Raw genomic sequence first — 17,206 nt, forward strand, 5'->3', positions numbered from 1 at the left:
TACAATTTTTCCTCAAGGAAAACGTCGAGGAAACAATGTTTTGACATCCCATGTGCAATATTTCATAAATAATGCAGCAACTACTAACATAATTCTAACAGACTTTTAGCATATCTACGAGTGAGAAAGTTTCATCATAGTCAACTATTTGATCTTGTCGGAAACATCTTTGCGACAAGTCGAGCTTTTCTTAATAGTGACTTATCACCATCATCGTTTGTCTTCCTTTTAAAGATCCATCTTTACTTAATAGTCTTACTACCATCAAGAAGTTCCTTCAAAGTCTACACTTTGTTTTATACATGGATCCTCTCTCGGATTTCATGGCCTCCAGCCATTTGTCAGAATCCGGGCCCACAATTGCTTCTCCATAACTCATAGGTTCATTGTTGCTCAACAACATGACCTCCAAGACAGGGTTACCATACCACTCTGTAGTAGTACGCGACCTTTGTCGACCTACGAGGTTTGTAGTGGCTTGATCCGAAGCTCCAATGATCACTATCATCAGCTTCCACTTCAATTGGTGTAGGCGCCACAGGAACAACTTCCTGCGCCCTGCTACACACTGGTTGAAGTGACGGTTCAATAACCTCATCAAGTTCCACCACTCTCCCACTCAATTCTTTCAAGAGAAACCTTTCCTCAAGAAAGGACCCGTTTTCTAGAAACAAACACTTTGCTTCCGAATCTGAGATAGGAGATGTATCCAACTATTTTGGATATCCTATGAAGATGCATTTATCCGCTTTGGGTTCGAGCTTATCTGACTGAAACTTTTTCACATAAGTGTCGCAGCCCCAATCTTTCAATAAACGATAGTTTAGATTTCTGTAAATCTCAGTCTATACTGTGTCATCTCAACGGAATTACGCGGTGCCCTATTTCAAGTGAATGCGGTTGTCTCTAATGCATAACCCATAAATGATTGCGGTAATTCGATAAGAGACATCATAGTATGCACCATATCAAATAGGTCGCGGCTATGACGTTCGTACACACCATCACACCATGGTGTTCTTGGTGGCATGAATTGCGAAACAACTTCCACATTGTCTTAACTGTGTACCAAAACTTGCAACTTAGATATTCATCTCTATGATCATATCGTAGACAATTTATCCTCTTGTTACGACGAACTTCACTCTGAAACAGAATTGAACTTTTTCAATATTTCAGACTTGTGATTCATTAAGTAAATACTCATGTATCTACTCAAATCGTCATTGAAGTAAGAACATAATGATATCCACTGCGTGCCTCGGCACCCATTGGACTGCATACATCAAAATGTATTACTTCCAACAAGTTACTATCTTGTTTCATCTCAATGAAAACAAGGCCTTGCTCATGTGGTATGATTTGCATGTCACCAGTGATTCAAAATCAAGTGAGTATAAAGATCCATCAGCATGGAGCCTCTTCCTGCAATTTATACCAACATCACTCAAGCGGCAGTGCCACAAGTAAGTGGTACTATCATCATTACCTTGTATCTTTTGGCACCAATATCATGAACATGTGTAACACTACGATCGAGATTCAATAAACCATTGAAGGTGATTATTCAAGCAAATAGAGTAACCATTATTCTCTTTAAATGAATAATCGTATTGTAATAAACACGATCCTATCATGTTCATGCTTAACGCAAGCACCAAATAACAATTATTTAGGTTCAACACCAATCCCGATGGTAGAGGGAGCGTGCGACGTTTGATGATATCAACCTTGGAAACATTTCCAACACGTATCGTCACCTCGCCTTTAGCTAGTCTCCGTTTATTCCGTAGCTTTCATTTCGTGTTACTAATCACCTAGCAACCGAACCGGTATTTAATACCCTCGCGCTACTAGGAGTACTAGTAAAGTACACATCAACATCGTGTATATCAAATATACTTCTTTCGACTTTGCCAGCCTTCTTATCTACCAAGCATCTAGGGTAGCTCCGCCTCAGTGACCGTTCCCCTCATAACAGAAGCACTTAGTCCCGGGTTTGGGTTTAATCTTGGGTCTCTTCATTAGTGCAGCAATTGTTTTGCCATTTCACGAAGTATCCCTCCTAGCCCTTGCCTTTCTTGAAACTTAGTGGTTTTACTAACCATCAACTATTGATGCTCCTTCTTGATTTCTACTTTCGCAGTGTCAAACATCGCGAATCGCTCAAGGATTATTGTATCTATCCTTGATATGTTATAGTTCATCATGAAGCTCTCACAACTTGGTGGCAGTCACTTTGGAGAACCATCACTATCTCATCTGGAAGATTAACTCCCACTTGATTCAAGCGATTGTCGTACTCACACAATCTGAGCACACGCTCAACGATTGAGTTTTTCTCTTTTACTTCGTGGACAAAGAATCTTGTCGGAGGTCTCATACCTCTTAACAAGGGCACGAGCATGAAATCACAATTTCATCTCTTTAGAACATCTCTTATGTTCTGTGACGTTTCAAAACGTCTTCAGCGTCTTGCTTCTAAGCCATCAAGTATTTTGCACTGAACTATCGCGTAGTCATCAGAAATGTGTATGTCGGATGTTCACAACATCCACAGACGACGCTCGAGGTGCAGCACACCGAGTGGTGCATTAAGGACATAAGCCTTCTGCGCAGCATCGAGGACAATCCTCAGTTTACAAACTCAGTCCGCAAAGTTTGTTACTATCAACTTTCAACTAAATTTTCTCCAGGAACATATAAAAATAGTAGAGCTATAGCGCAAGCTACATTGTAATTCGCAAAGACCATTAGACTGTGTTCATGACAATTAGTTCAATTAATCATATTACTTAAGAACTCCCACTCAAAAAGTACATCTCTCTAGTCATTTGAGTGGTACATGATCCAAATCCACTATCTCAAGTCCGATCATCACGTGAGTCGAGAATAGTTTCAGTGGTAAGCATCTCTATGCTAATCATATCAACTATACGATTCATGCTCCACCTTTCGGTCTCTTTTGTTCCGAGGCCATGTCTGCACATGCTAGGCTCGTCAAGTTTAACCCGAGTGTTCCGCGTGTGCAACTGTTTTGCACCCGTTGTATGTGAACGTTGAGTCTATCACACCCGATCATCACGTGGTGTCTCGAAACGACGAACTGTCGCAACGGTGCACAGTCGGGGAGAACACAATTTCGTCTTGAAATTTTAGTGAGAGATCACCTCATAATGCTACCGTTGTTCTAAGCAAGATATGGTGCATAAAGGATTAACATCACATGCAATTCATAAGTGACATGATATGGCCATCATCATGTGCTTCTTGATCTCCATCACCAAAGCACCGGCACGATCTTCTTGTCACCAGCGTCACACCATGATCTCCATCAACGTGTCGCCATCGGGGTTGTCGTGCTACTCATGCTATTACTACTAAAGCTACGTCCTAGCAATATAGTAAACGCATCTGCAAGCACAAACGTTAGTTTAAAGACAATCCTGTGGCTCATGCCGGTTGCCGTACCATCGACGTGCAAGTCGATATTAACTATTACAACATGATCATCTCATACATCCAATATATCACATCACGTCGTTGGCCATATCACATCACAAGCATACCCTGCAAAAACAAGTTAGACGTCCTCTAATTGTTGTTGCATATTTTACGTGGTTGCCTTGGGTATCTAGTAGGATCACATCTTACTTACGCAAACACCACAACGGAGATGTATGAATTTCTATTTAACGTCTCTCCAAGGACCTCCTTGGTCAAATACGATTCAACTAAAGTTGGAGAAACCGACACTCGCCAGTCATATTTGAGCAACGGGGTTGCTCGTAGCGATGAAACCACTCTCTCGTAAGCGTAGGAGTAATCTCGGTCCGAGCCGCTTTGATCCAACAATACCTCAGAATCAAGAAAAGACTAAGGAGGGCAGAAAATCGCACATCACCGCCCACAAAAACTTTTGTGTTCTACTCGAGATAACATCTACGCATGAACCTAGCTCATGATGACACTGTTGGGGAACGTCGCATGGGAAACAAAAAATTTCCTACGCGCACGAAGACCTATCATGGTGATGTCCATCTACGAGAGGGGATTTCCGATCTACGTACCCTTGTAGATCGCACAATAGGAAGCGTTAAGAAACGCGGTTGATGTAGTGGAACGTCCTCACATCCCTCGATCCGCCCTGCGAACCGTCCCACGAACTGTCCCGCTATCCGTCCCACGATCCGCTCCGATCTAGTGTCGAACGGACGTCACCTCCGCGTTCAGCACACGTACAGCTCGACGATGATCTCGGCCTTCTTGATCCAGCAAGAGAGACGGAGAGGTAGATGAGTTCTCCGGCAGCGTGACGGTGCCCCGGAGGTTGGTGATGATCTATCTCAGCAGGGCTCCGCTCGAGCTCCGCAGAAATACGATCTAGAGGAAAAACCGTGGAGGTATGTGGTCGGGTTGTTGTGGCAAAGTTGTCTCAAATCAGCCCTAATACGTCAGTATATATAGGAGGGAGGGGAGGGGCCTTGCCTTGAGGCTCAAGGAGCCCCAAGGGGTTCGGCCGAAGCAAGGGGGAGAGTCCTCCCCTTCCAATCCTAGTCCAACTAGGATTGGAAGGTGGAGTCCTTCTCCACTTTCCCACTTTCCTTTTTTTCTTTTTCTTTGATTTTTCCTATCTCCTGCGCATAGGGCCTCTTGGGCTGTCCCACCAGCACACTAAGGGCTGGTGCGGCACCCCTAAGGCCTATGGGCTTCCCTCGGGTGGGCTGGCCCCCCCGGTGAACATCCAGAACCCATTCGTCACTCCCGTACATTCCCGGTAATGCCGAAAACTTTCCGGTAATCAAATGATGTCATCATATATATCAATCTTCATCTCCAAGCATTTCGGAAACCCTCATGACGTCTGTGATCTCATCCGGGACTCCGAACAACATTCGATAACCAACCATATAACTCAAATACGCATAAAACAACGCCGAACCTTAAGTGTGCAGAACCTGCGGGTTCGAGAACTATGTAGACATGACCCGAGGGACTCCTGGGTCAATATCAAATAGCGGGACCTGGATGCCCATATTGGATCCTACATATTCTACGAAGATCTTATCGTTTGAACCTCAGTGCCAAGGATTCATGTAATCCCGTATGTCATTCCCTCTGTCCTTCGGTATGTTACTTGCCCGAGATTCGATCGTCAGTATCCGCATACCTATTTCAATCTCGTTTACCGGCAAGTCTCTTTACTCGTTCTGTAATACAAGATCCCGTGACTTACACTAAGTCATATTGTTTGCAAGGCTTGTGTGTGATGTTGTATTACCGAGTGGGCCCCAAGATACCTCTCCGTCACACGGAGTGACAAATCCCAGTCTTGATCCATACTAACTCAACGGACACCTTCGGAGATACCTCTAGAGCATCTTTATAGTCACCCAGTTACGTTGTGACGTTTCATACACACAAGGTATTCCTCCGGTGCCAGTGAGTTATATGATCTCATGGTCATAGGAATAAATACTTGACACGCAGAAAAACAGTAGCAACAAAATGACACGATCAACATGCTACGTTCATTAGTTTGGGTCTAGTCCATCACATGATTCTCCTAATAATGTGATCCCGTTATCAAGTAACAACACTTGCCTATGGTCAGGAAACCTTGACCATCTTTGATCAACGAGCTAGTCAACTAGAGGCTTACTAGAGACAGTGTTTTGTCTATGTATCCACACAAGTATTGTGTTTCCAGTCAATACAATTATAGCATGGATAATAAACGATTATCATGAACAAAGAAATATAATAATAACTAATTTATTATTGCCTCTAGGGCATATTTCCAACAGTCAATGGAGTAGTCTGGCATGGCGCCGTTCTTCATATCCCAGTCACCAAACGCCGACACCGTCATCCACGCCGTCGCCCCCTCCCCGTGCACACACACACACGCACACACCCATCGAAATCTTCCATCAAGCCTCGGAAGAACCATATCGCGAAAAAGGAAAGAAAATCCTTCCAGTCCCGCGACTTGAGCTCCCTCGCCTCCCACCGCCTCTCCCGCCTCTCCCGCGCCGTCAGCTCCTCGTCCCCATCACCCCCTCCGTCCGCCGCCGAGGCCGACATCTACACCACCGACGGGAGGGCGTGTAGCTCCTCAGGTTCAGGGAGCGGCGACCAGCGGAGCACCAGGTGGGGTGACGGCGGTGTTGGGACCCTTGGCCTGGGCGGCGTCGTCGGAGATGGGGAGGAGGGAGGAATGTATCGGGAGGGGGCGGGGACGGGGAGGTGGTGGTGGCGGGCTGGCGGCGAGGAGATGGGGAGGAGGGAGGGGTCTGAGCTAGGGTTCGGTCTGCAGGTGGTTTTTTTTTAGATACATGAATGGATGGATGTGAGATGGTGAGATAGATGGATGGATGGATGGCCGTCATGTCATCGATCCGTGAGAATAGTTCTGATTGGTTCGAAAAGTTATGACATTTTTATAATCATCGTAAATGTTATGACGATCTCATTTTATGCGGTTATGACGTTTTTAACTCACATCATCGTAATTTATATGTAGATTTGATCCCTTCAAACGGATTACGGCAATCTCGGATGAAATCGTCATAGATTTGTGACGAATTCATCAACGAAATCTTAAAGAACGTCATGTATGAACATATTTCTTGTAGTGGGCCGGCCAAACGATTCGGCCGGCGCGCCGACGCAGAGCACTAGGCTAGAAAATAACATGTAGAACAATACGTATGAAATTTGATCCCGCAAATGAACGAGTTGCTTTGCTAGTTTAGTTGTGTGCTTCAAGCGAGATACATTTAGGGCCATAAATTTGTGCATGCACGTGGATCTGAATTTTCAACAATAGTGCACACGACGCCTTAGGCCGGTAGGAAACAAACTATGAGCGTACGTGCATTATCGATGGATCCGCGTAGGGGCCATGGAGCCACCCATCGGCGATGACCCTGTAGGCGGACTCCGTCAGGTGGAAACCATCCCACTGAAGTGCGTGAGATGGATCTGCGCACGCCTTCACACCCGGCAGGCCGCACCCTGCATTGAAGTCGTAGTTATAAGGAGGGCCTCCTGCACCACAACAGGTGAGGAGGGTTGTGCTGCTATTCAGTCCTGCGAGAGTTGCCATGTGGAGATGATAAGTTCACATCTTTTCTTGTGGCACTACATTAATTCTGAACTCGAAAACACCTAGCCAAACTAATCATAAAGGAGCACCAACTCACCAAAATGCCCCGGCATATCTAGAAAAGCTAGGATGGGTCGGTAGTACTCGGCGGCGATGATCGTCGTATGCGGGTACTTGCGCCGGAGCACCTTGATCCGGTGGCGGAGAAGAGTGTTCTGGGAGCGCCCCAACCTGTTCCCACTCTTGAGGCATCCATGCCGATCGTACTCCATCTTGTTTGGGCTAGCCAGCATTGTGAGAATTGGTGGTATGCAGCCCGTCGGGAAGACGTCTGCCACAACGATGTATTTGGCGCCTTGCTGGATCAGTCTCTGCATGGGTTTGTCAATTCCTCAGTTTACCTTGAGTCATATGTACACCAACATATAAGAATACAAGTGTTACCAAACGAAACACGCCTATCACACATTCTTTGTACATTACCGTACCCATATAGTAGCTTGTAAGATGGCAGTCCGCTTTTCATCACTCTAAGCTGGTAGTCCTCTCATTAATAGTTCACATTATTTTTAGTCTCAATTTTTCATATTGCAATTTGATTTTGCAATCTTGTTGGGTTTTGATTAGTATACTTTTGTATTTAATTCTGATATTGAAAATTTATCCTCGTATCAGTTTGGACACATTAGACAATGCATCTTAAAATGGACAGTTAAATTATTACTATAACTAGCTAAATACTTGTGCATTGCCATGCGATAAAATAAATATCTAAAGAGAGACGGTGGGTGACCGATTGTTCTTGGCCATCATGGCTTCAACTCTGTTGTAACGATGTTGGTGGCTACCAGCTCCCGCCCAAAGAAAGTTAGCGGGATGAGAGTTGAGGTTGGAACTTGTATTTGCATGTGGTTGTGTGTATCTTAGTTATGCAGAGGCCGGATGTACTGTTTAAATCTTTTAAGTAATAAAATGCCCTTTATCGAAGAAAAAAAAAGATGATTTGTGTTAGATAAAACGAGAGTACACTGGAAATGAGAGACATATTTTAGGTGGAAAATCTACGGACGGGGAAATGCATAATTTCACTATAATAGAGAAGTATCACAACTACAAGATGGCATGACACACATGAGTAATTGTGGCATATATCAAAGGCAATAAATAAAAGTCTTGGACAAGAAAAATAAGTTGTGTTCAAACGCGTGAATCCATATACCTGTCATTACCATGTTAATAATAGAAGGCACCTTCCCAGCACGATCACAATATGAATCACAGGTCATGTCGAGGGGAGTCACTAGTACAAAAACAGGGCTTTGGTTCTAATCAGATCTGAGCATTAGTCCCAGTGTTGTTATGAACCGGGACTAATGTAAACCCCACTTTCGGTTCGAACGGTTAGGACGCCGGCCGGGCCTTGGCATGCATCAGTCCCGGTTTGAACGAGACCTTTAATTCCGGTTCCAGACACCAACCGGGACTAAAGAGCCCTGCTCCCACACAAACACTCCTCTGGTAAAGGGGTTGCGCGAGGAGCGAGACCTTATAGTCCCGGTTGATGTCTGAAACCGGGACTAAAGTTCCCAGTCAAACCGGGATTGATGCATGCCGAGGCCCGGCCGGCGTCCTAAGCGCTCGAATCGGGACTGATGCTCATATTAGTCCCGGTTCATAACAAGACCGAAACTAATGCTCTGGTTTGATCAGAACCGAAGCTCTGTTTTCTACTAGTGTACATTGCGATATTGAGACTCAAATGTTAGAGGATTGTAGTAGCGTTGTGTTAGGTGTGTTCCTTGGTCGGTCTGAATGGTCTTGTGAATTCACTGTTCGGGAGTAGTTCGTATGCCGGGCTCTTTATTATGATGGTTTCGCTGGGTTTCCCACTAATTAATCGGGCAAGTCTATTCTTCTTAATTAATGAATGATGTGAAATTTTACCTTCTTTTAATAATAAATAAAATATGAATCACAATTTGACAAATTACATTATTATAGCACCAAAAATGCATATTTTACTAATCTCGTTTGACTCATTTTAATGGATTTTCAACATTTATTAATTCTAAAATTAATTGTTGGAAAATCGTTATAAGATATACTGGACTCTTTTCTGTCTCTAATTTATACAGTTCGAAACTCCATTGATTCTAGCCACACAATCAAGAACAAAATTTCCAAATGATTGGTCATGATCACGTCGTGACGGAACCAGCATATAAAGATAATCAAGTCTTGCGTTGCAGAAATTTAAAGTCAAAAGAAAAACATGTCGAGGGAGTAGTAAGTTGTGAGAATTAAAGGAAGAGTGGACTTTTCATCCATCTTTTCACAGTATAGTACCTCTACGCCTCTGGAGATGCTGTCAACAATTTGAGGAACATAAACTAAGGCTTGTTCAACGGTCTTGTTGGACATGAGGATGTTCCTGTAGTCATTTGATCCAAACTCTCCCATGACAAACAGGGAGCTCCCGAAGCAATCAGTACCTTGTCCTGCACACAGCGTCGACATAGGTTACGGTACTTTAAAAAAAGCATGTGATTGAGTTGAGGACTGATGTTTAGCCACCTACCCTTGCAGAGCGAAGGCTTCAGTTTCTGGAACCACTCGAGCTGATCGTGGAGGGAGCTGTTGATCGGAGGGTTCACTGTGAAATTCTGCCCCTGCAGGTATGTCAGGTTCAGAGCCGGCGCTCCGGCCACGGCGAAGTTTACTCCGGCGGAGAAGTTGCTCCCCTTGGCGAGGTACGGCGGCACGAAAGGCAGACCCAAAGCCTCGGCTGAAAAATGAAGCAACGTTTATAACTAAGCTCTCTCTCTCTCTATGTGTCAGGATCAGCAGAGATTGACTTGTAGACAGTAGTTGACTAAATTTGGCGGTGCATTTGTGGTTACCGATGAAGTCGAGCACAAGGCGGCCGTCGGTGGCACGTCCGGTGGGGTAGCCGAAGAAGGTCTGGCCGTAGGGGAGGTTCTCGAGTGGCAGAGGACCGGGAAAGACGGGATCAGCCCACTTGACCAAGTTACCCGTGTCGGCGTAGGAGTCGCCGAAGCTTATTATGGAGGTGAAGCGGCTCCGTCCGCCACCGGAGTAGGCACCGCGGAGGCACGCCAGGATGAAGAGCAAGAGGAGCGCTGCATGAGGTGGCCTCATACCTGGTTGCTTCCGCTGCTGTGGCAAAGCTTTGCTTGTTGCTTGTAAGTTGGGGCTTCCGTGCTTGGTCTCCAAATGCTATATATAAGCAAGCTTACCGTGGTAACCAAGGCAAATCGAAGGTTAATTAAAATGCACATATGTTAGCTAGGATGATTTTCCAGTCAACCAAATGTATATCTTCTTACTAACTGACTCATCAACTTGGCACCTATTTATTTAAGAAAATATGAGTTGTAGATTGTGAGACTTGAATAGTAACTATGGGAGCAATGCTACGTTTACGAACTCTTACAGGCCTATTACGGGATAAATTTGAGGTGGCAATTTGTGATTGGATCAAAGGGGGAGGGAGTGTCCCACCCCCCGAAAATCGGGGGGGGGGGGGGGGGGGGGAGTGTCCCACCCCCCGAAAATCAGGGGGGGGGGGGGGCAAGTTTAGTTGGTTGAACGGTCCGTAAAATCTCTGTAATGAGGCCGTAGATGTAGCATTTTTCGTAACTATGGAGGCAGATTCTCTCTTCGACCAGAACAAATGTAACAGTTTAAATGATTTCATTGTTGTTTGGACCTTCTTGGAAAAAGGTACTCCCTTGTTCACAAATATAAGATGTTCTAATTTTTTCTGAATTAGATGTATATAGACACATTTAAGTCGGTAATCCATCTCTGAGCCCGGGCTCATCTGAGCCCGGTGAACAGTACGACTGTTTGGACTACAAAAAATGTTTAAAAAAATTCAATTTTTTTTTGTGGTGCAAGATGCTCCTATGTGTGAACTCCCTGCAAAATTTTATAAAGTTTGGACATTCGAGGAGCTCTCGGCAGAAAAGTCAAAATCAGGCATGGACAGTGTGATTTTCAAAAGTTTCTCGCACATTCGAAATTTGTCTTTTTTACTGTAAGTTCCTCGAATGTCCAAACTTTACAAAATTTTGCAGGGAGTTCACATATAGAAGCATCTTGCATCATAAAATAATTTGAATTTTTTTGAACATATTTATACCCGAGACCGACGTACTGTTCACGCCCGGCTCATCTGAGCCCGGGAGCCAAAACGCCGCGTCCCATTTAAGTATGTTTATTTACTCATTTCAGTTTGTATGTAGTCCTGAAATAGCCTAAACATCTTATATTTGTGAACAGAGGGAGTAGCTTTTTGCATTTCGATGTAACCAGTGACAATTGAGAATTAGGACTAGAATGTGAAGTATCATGGAAATTTACAACTAGAAAGTGTACTATTTCGGGAGTTAACTTTGTGAAGAAAGAAAGCAGTCTGACTTTGATGCAAAGGGGAATTGTGTTGGTGTGCTCTTGAACGATAAAACGTGATCATTTATTATAGGAAAAAGTCCAAAACAAAGCCTGAACTCGTGGACCCTAGCTAAATCGAACCCTCAAGTCATAATCCCCGAAATTGGCACTCTCAACTAACTAATCACGGTCTAATACGAACCCTGAGAGTCCTTCCCAAACAGTGATTGCTGACGTGGCTAGAGGTAGCCGGGGTTGCTCTTTTTTATGGTGGAAACAGAGGCACTGAGGGAGATGGCGATGAAAGATGGCCCGGCCCACTGCGAAAGCCCATCCACCAACGAAGCAGCCGAGGAGTCGTTCCCCTGTTTTCCTCTCTGCTCCCGCGGTGTTAATGGTGGCAGGCGGGTGATCGATGGCAGCGACGACGATCTAGCCGGCGCGTGACGGCGAGCGACGGGCTAAGGTATGTGCGCAACGTCCTCCTCCTCTGGGCACCGTTTTTTGGACCTTTTGCGCACAACATTACAGTTAGGGTTTTTGCAGTATTTTGTAGAGGGAAAGTCACGATTTTTATGTGAGTAGGGTTAGTTTTTTGCATTCGAATTGTTCGTGGTAGTGCGGGCAAGTGATATAGTTATGTTTCTTTCAGTTTCATCATGGATCCTACAGAGATACTGAACGTGAGATTCCATTTTGGTGGCGAGTTCATCAGAATCAGTCCAAATCTGCAATATGTTGGGGGGGATGATGAGATGTCGGAGATTGAGAGGGATAAGTTGTCCCTGTAGGAGGTGAAAGGGTTTCTGAAAGATCACATTCAGTTGAAGGAATCAATGAAATTTTATTTTCTGGTACCTGGGAATTCGAAATCAATGGCAGAGGGCTTGATGTTTCTGAAGGATGATAGTAAATGTGTCCAGATGGGAGAGTACACTGATGTGGGAGGAGTAGCTGACATATATGTTGAGTACCATGGAGAGCAGGACAGTGAGCATAGCTCCAGTGGTAGTGATTTTTAAAAGGATGAGATAATGCAGTTAATTGATGATGATGATGAACCTGACATTGTCATCAGTGCAGAACCAACTGATATTCCAGATGATGAGGTGGACCTTGTTATGGTTCCTGATGATAGTGGTGTCATCACTCAACTAATTTGCAGCCCAGTTAAGCAAGTTCATGGAAGAAGGAAGCAAGTGGAAGCAGAGCAAGTGGTAGCAGGATCCCAGCTTCCAGTTTCCCACGTGTTTAATCCAAGTCAAGCACCAGCCGCTGCAAGAGGAAATTGTTCAAGTGAAGCAGCAGATGCAGATTCGGTTAGTGAGTTTGATTCAGACACTGAATATGAGCCACACAGTGATGACAGTGGGGAAAATTCAGAAGTTGTGGTGCTAAGAAGGCATGCTAGAAAATTTAAGAAGAAGATGAGAGACACCAAGAGTTGGATTCAGAGAGATTCCACAGCTACAATTCCAGTTGAGCTCATTGCAAATATGGAGGAACAAGTACAAGCAGAGGAGAAAGATTGGTGCTATGATTCATGTGATGAGGATTACTCATATGATGAAGATTCTGATGGAGAATTGGTGAGGAGGAAGAGCCAGTTTCCTAGATACATTAATGACACAGAGATTCCACACTTCAGCTTGACAATGGTGTTCAGAAGCAAGAACCAGTTGGTGAAGGCACTAAAGAGATATGGCATTGTCACCAAAAGAAGCATTCAATTTGTTAAGTATGAGTTAGATAGAGTTAGGGCCAAGTGTGGATGGCCTGGTTGCCCTTGGCTACTATATGCTGCCAAAACCTCAAGAACCAGCAGGTTCCAGATCATTACATTTGAGGATGAGCACCACTGTGCATAGAATAGAGAAAACAGATTAGTGACTGGAAAAGTAATTGCCGAGAGGTATGAGCATTTTATTGTAGCAAATCCAATGTGGAAGATTGAGAGCACGAAGGCAACAATGCTTCAGGACATGTTTGCAGATGTATCCACTTCTAAGTGCAAGCATGCAAAGAATATTGTGATGGACAAGTTAAAGGTAGGCATGAAAAATGAATACACAAGGGTGTTTGATTACCAACTAGAGTTGCTTAGAAGTAATCGTGGTAGCACAGTTGCAGTGTGCTTGGACCCTACCAACAAGGTGCAAAATGTTTTCCAAAGCTTTTATGTGTGCTTCAATGCTTTGAAATTAGGATTCAAGGCTGGCTGCAAGAAAGTAATAGGTTTAGATGGCTGTTTTTTCAAAGGAGCAGTGAAGGGAGAGTTGTTGTGTGCCATTGCCAGAGATGCCAATAACCAAATGTATCTAGTGGCTTGGGCAGTTGTTGAGCAGGAAACAAATGAGAGTTGGAAGTGGTTTGTTGGCTTGCTTATCAAGGATCTTGACATTAACAATAATGGAGATGGTTGGGTCTTCATTTCTGATCAGTAAAAGGGTTTGATTAATGCCATGAGGGATTATCTGCCAAAAGCAGAGCATAGGCAATGTGCTAGACATATCTATGCCAATTGGAGGAAGAAGCATATGGCACATGAATGGCAGAAAAAATTCTGGGCAGTAGCCAAAGCATCTAACAAACAATATTTTAACTACTACAAAGCTAAGCTAGCACAAGAAACACCAGAGGGTGCACATGATATAATGAACACAGAGCGAGGACACTGGGCAAGAGCATTTTTTGCAGTTGGTTCCTTTTGTGAATCTGTTGACAACAACTTGTGTGAATCTTTCAATCATGCCATTATTGATGCAAGGTTTTATCCCTTAATCTCAATGCAAGAGAAGATAAGAAAGAAAATATTAGCTAGAATTCAGGAACAAAGGGAGAAAGGTGCAAGGTTTAATGGGAAAATATGTCCAAGCATATTTAACAAGTTGAAGAGCAGCATAACAAGGACACAATTCATGGAGGTGGTCTGGAATGGCAAAGATGGCTTTGAAGTGAAGTTACTAACTGGAAGAAAAAGGCAGTACACAGTCAGCCTTGACAGTACAACTTGCTCATGTGGTTACTTTCAGTTATCTGGTCTCCCATGCTCTCATGCAATCACTGCTATCTAGAAGTGTAGAAAGAAAGTGGAAGATTTTATTGCTCCTTGTTACTTTCTTGATACCTTCAACAAAATATATGAGCATTGTTTAGAGCCAGTAGAGGGTGAAGAAATGTGGCCAATTTCTGACAAGCCTAGGCCTGAAGCTCCAGATTTTGTCAATAAAAGAATGCTAGGCAGGCCAAAGAAGAATGATAGGAGGAGGGAAGAGTCTGAGAAACCTAAGCCTACCAACAAAATGAGCAAGCATGGCACTATAATTACTTTCTCACTCTACCATACTCCTGGACACAACAAGGGAAGTTGCAAGAACAGAGTCAAGAAGAGGAATGCACATCCTGTGAAGATTGGTAAAAACAACAAGGCGTCAGAGGTAATTTCAACAAGATTTGTAGTGATTTTAATTCAGTCTATGCAATTTAACATACATTTTAACATGCAATTTAACATGACTTGTAGCATCCTGGAGCAAGTGCACATCCTGCAACAGCAAGTGGAAGTGCAAGTGCACATTCTGGAGCAAGATCAAGTACACCACCTGCCCCCCAAGCAAGATCAACTGCACCTCCTGCCCCCCAAGAAAGATCAAGTGCTCCTCCTCCAGTTGCTGCCCAAGCAAGAACATCCACATTTAAGCCTCCAAGAAATACATCTAGAAGTGCACAAGCTGGTCCATCTACTGGGACAGATGGTGGCTTCACAAAGAAGAGAAAGAGAGCCCCTGCATCTTCAATTCCAAGCTTTAAGTACTTTACTGCTAGTGGCAATGTGTAATCTTGCCTACTTTCTAGTGTTTGCAAACCTGAAAGTGCAACAACTTTTGTAACCTTGGCAAACATGAAAATGCACTAGCTTTTGGAACCTTTGCAAACATGAATTTGATGTTGCATATGCTATCTACTTATGATGCTATCTATTTACAATGTCAGTTGTCTATTTACAATGTCAGGTGTCAACATAATATCCAATGTTTGCAAACCCAGCAGCATATAGAAGTCAAAATGATAGAATTATTAAGCTTGATTGCCAGATAACACATTCATACATTACATCCATCACCACATTCAGTATATTTCCATTTGGAATTACAATACATAATGGCTTCACTTGCCAGTTCTACATAATGGCTTGACTGCCAAACTGAAATTCAGTACACTAGCATTTTCCCAACAATTACACCTACCACAAAGACAATAAAACCATCACCACAGTCATATATTTCCCCTTCATTGCTTCCAGTTCTGCATTCCTCTCCTTTAACTCAAGCTGAAGAGCCATAACCATTGATGATTCATTTCTAGGCATAGGCACATTCAAGCACTCATCTTCAGTTTGAGCCACAGATATTTGACCCTTCAGCCTCCACACCTCGTCTCTCAAATCTCCAATCAGGTCACTATAATACTTGGGCAAAGGATCATCATGCCATTCCACATAGCCACATCCACCATGCTATTCAACATAAATGAGGCAAGAACCAGAAATCAATTTCAGACAAAACCAAACAAATGAGCAGAAGAATGAACACTCAAATTGGGGCTCACCATTGCATCTACGCAGGAGTAGTACCTCCTGCCGGGATTTTGACGGCTCCATGAGATCCATCTCGGTGCCTTCCGCGGCTCTCTACAGTGACACACCTTCGGCGGCTCGTACGCCATTGGGTTCTCCCTGTAAGCGACAGGAGACCTCGAATATGTGCCTCTCCTTCCACTCGCGCGACGGAAGCCGGGGCCGGAAGAAGCCCCAGAAGACCACGACATCGCGCCGCCATCGTCGTGCACTTCACCCCGTCGCCCTGTCGTCGCTAAACCTAGCTTTCTCTGCGCCCAAATTCCCCAATCGATAGCGCACCGGTTTAGTAAAGAAAAAACCACTCGCTGGCCCACAAGTCAGGTCAATCCCGGTTGACTACTGCCAGGTCAGCGATTTTTCCACTCAAAGACTCTCATGGTTCGTATTAGACCAGGATTAGTAAGTTGAGAGTGCCAATTTTGGGGATTATGACTTGAGGGTTCGATTTAGCTAGGGTCCACGAGTTCAGGGTTTGTTTTGGAATTTTTCCTTTATTATACACTTCTTTAGAATAATTTGCTATGCCACTACGCAATCGAGCGAGTTGCAGACGACAAAAGGTATGCCTTAACGGGGTCGTCGGCATATATAGAGATGATGGCAACCCAAAAAAAACAGCGGCAAATCTGCAGCTATGACGAGGGCTGTCATCGGCACAAGGACTGACACATGGCCCAGGCAGCCCGTTGGTTGATGGAAGGCTTGCACCGTTAGAGGACAAATCCTATTTGACGCTGCAGGCGCCGGTTAAAATGCATTTTTCTTAACCGACGCTTGCAGCGCTCGGTCATGGCCCGGCCCATCTTAGTGTTAAAAATAAAAGTGCGCTAGCATGATTCAAACTGACAACCACTCTCACGAATTACACTGTTGCAACCACTCCGCCGCCTCAACGGGATATGATGGAATTGAACCTTTTACTCCTTTATTCTTCTTTTGCCCTTTTTATATTTTTTTCTTTGTCTTTTTCCTTTTTTCCTTTTCATACTAGTTCGTTGATTTCTTTTTGGAAATATGTGAATTTTCTTTCAAATCTATTA

At 44.1% G+C, this 17,206-nt stretch overlaps 1 protein-coding gene across 1 annotated transcript; it reads right to left on the reverse strand.

Annotated features, from left to right (window-relative positions):
* Nucleotides 1-6,719: 6,719 nt before the first annotated feature.
* On the reverse strand, nt 6,720-10,305 carry LOC123424967 (GDSL esterase/lipase At1g28600-like). Its single transcript, XM_045108649.1, has 5 exons — nt 10,012-10,305; nt 9,690-9,896; nt 9,458-9,609; nt 7,209-7,482; nt 6,720-7,095 (listed from the first exon to the last, which is right to left on the reverse strand). Exons 1-5 carry the CDS (start codon nt 10,268-10,270, stop codon nt 6,866-6,868), a joined length of 1,122 nt encoding a protein of 373 aa, XP_044964584.1. The 5' UTR covers nt 10,271-10,305; the 3' UTR covers nt 6,720-6,865.
* Between the last annotated feature and the right edge of the window lie 6,901 nt (nt 10,306-17,206).

The sequence above is a fragment of the Hordeum vulgare genome, chromosome 2H (genome assembly GCF_904849725.1).
Source record: "Hordeum vulgare subsp. vulgare chromosome 2H, MorexV3_pseudomolecules_assembly, whole genome shotgun sequence".
In the NCBI taxonomy this organism is placed as follows: domain Eukaryota; kingdom Viridiplantae; phylum Streptophyta; class Magnoliopsida; order Poales; family Poaceae; genus Hordeum; species Hordeum vulgare.

Coding starts and splice junctions, on each gene's coding strand:
- LOC123424967 (XM_045108649.1), bottom strand. CDS start 10,270: ATGAGGCCACCTCATGCAGCGCTCCTCTTGCTCTTCATCCTGGCGTGC. Junction 9,897..10,011: donor CCTTGTGCTCGACTTCATCG/GTAACCACAAAT, acceptor TTCATTTTTCAG/CCGAGGCTTTGGGTCTGCCT. Junction 7,096..7,208: donor AGATATGCCGGGGCATTTTG/GTGAGTTGGTGC, acceptor CAACTCTCGCAG/GACTGAATAGCAGCACAACC.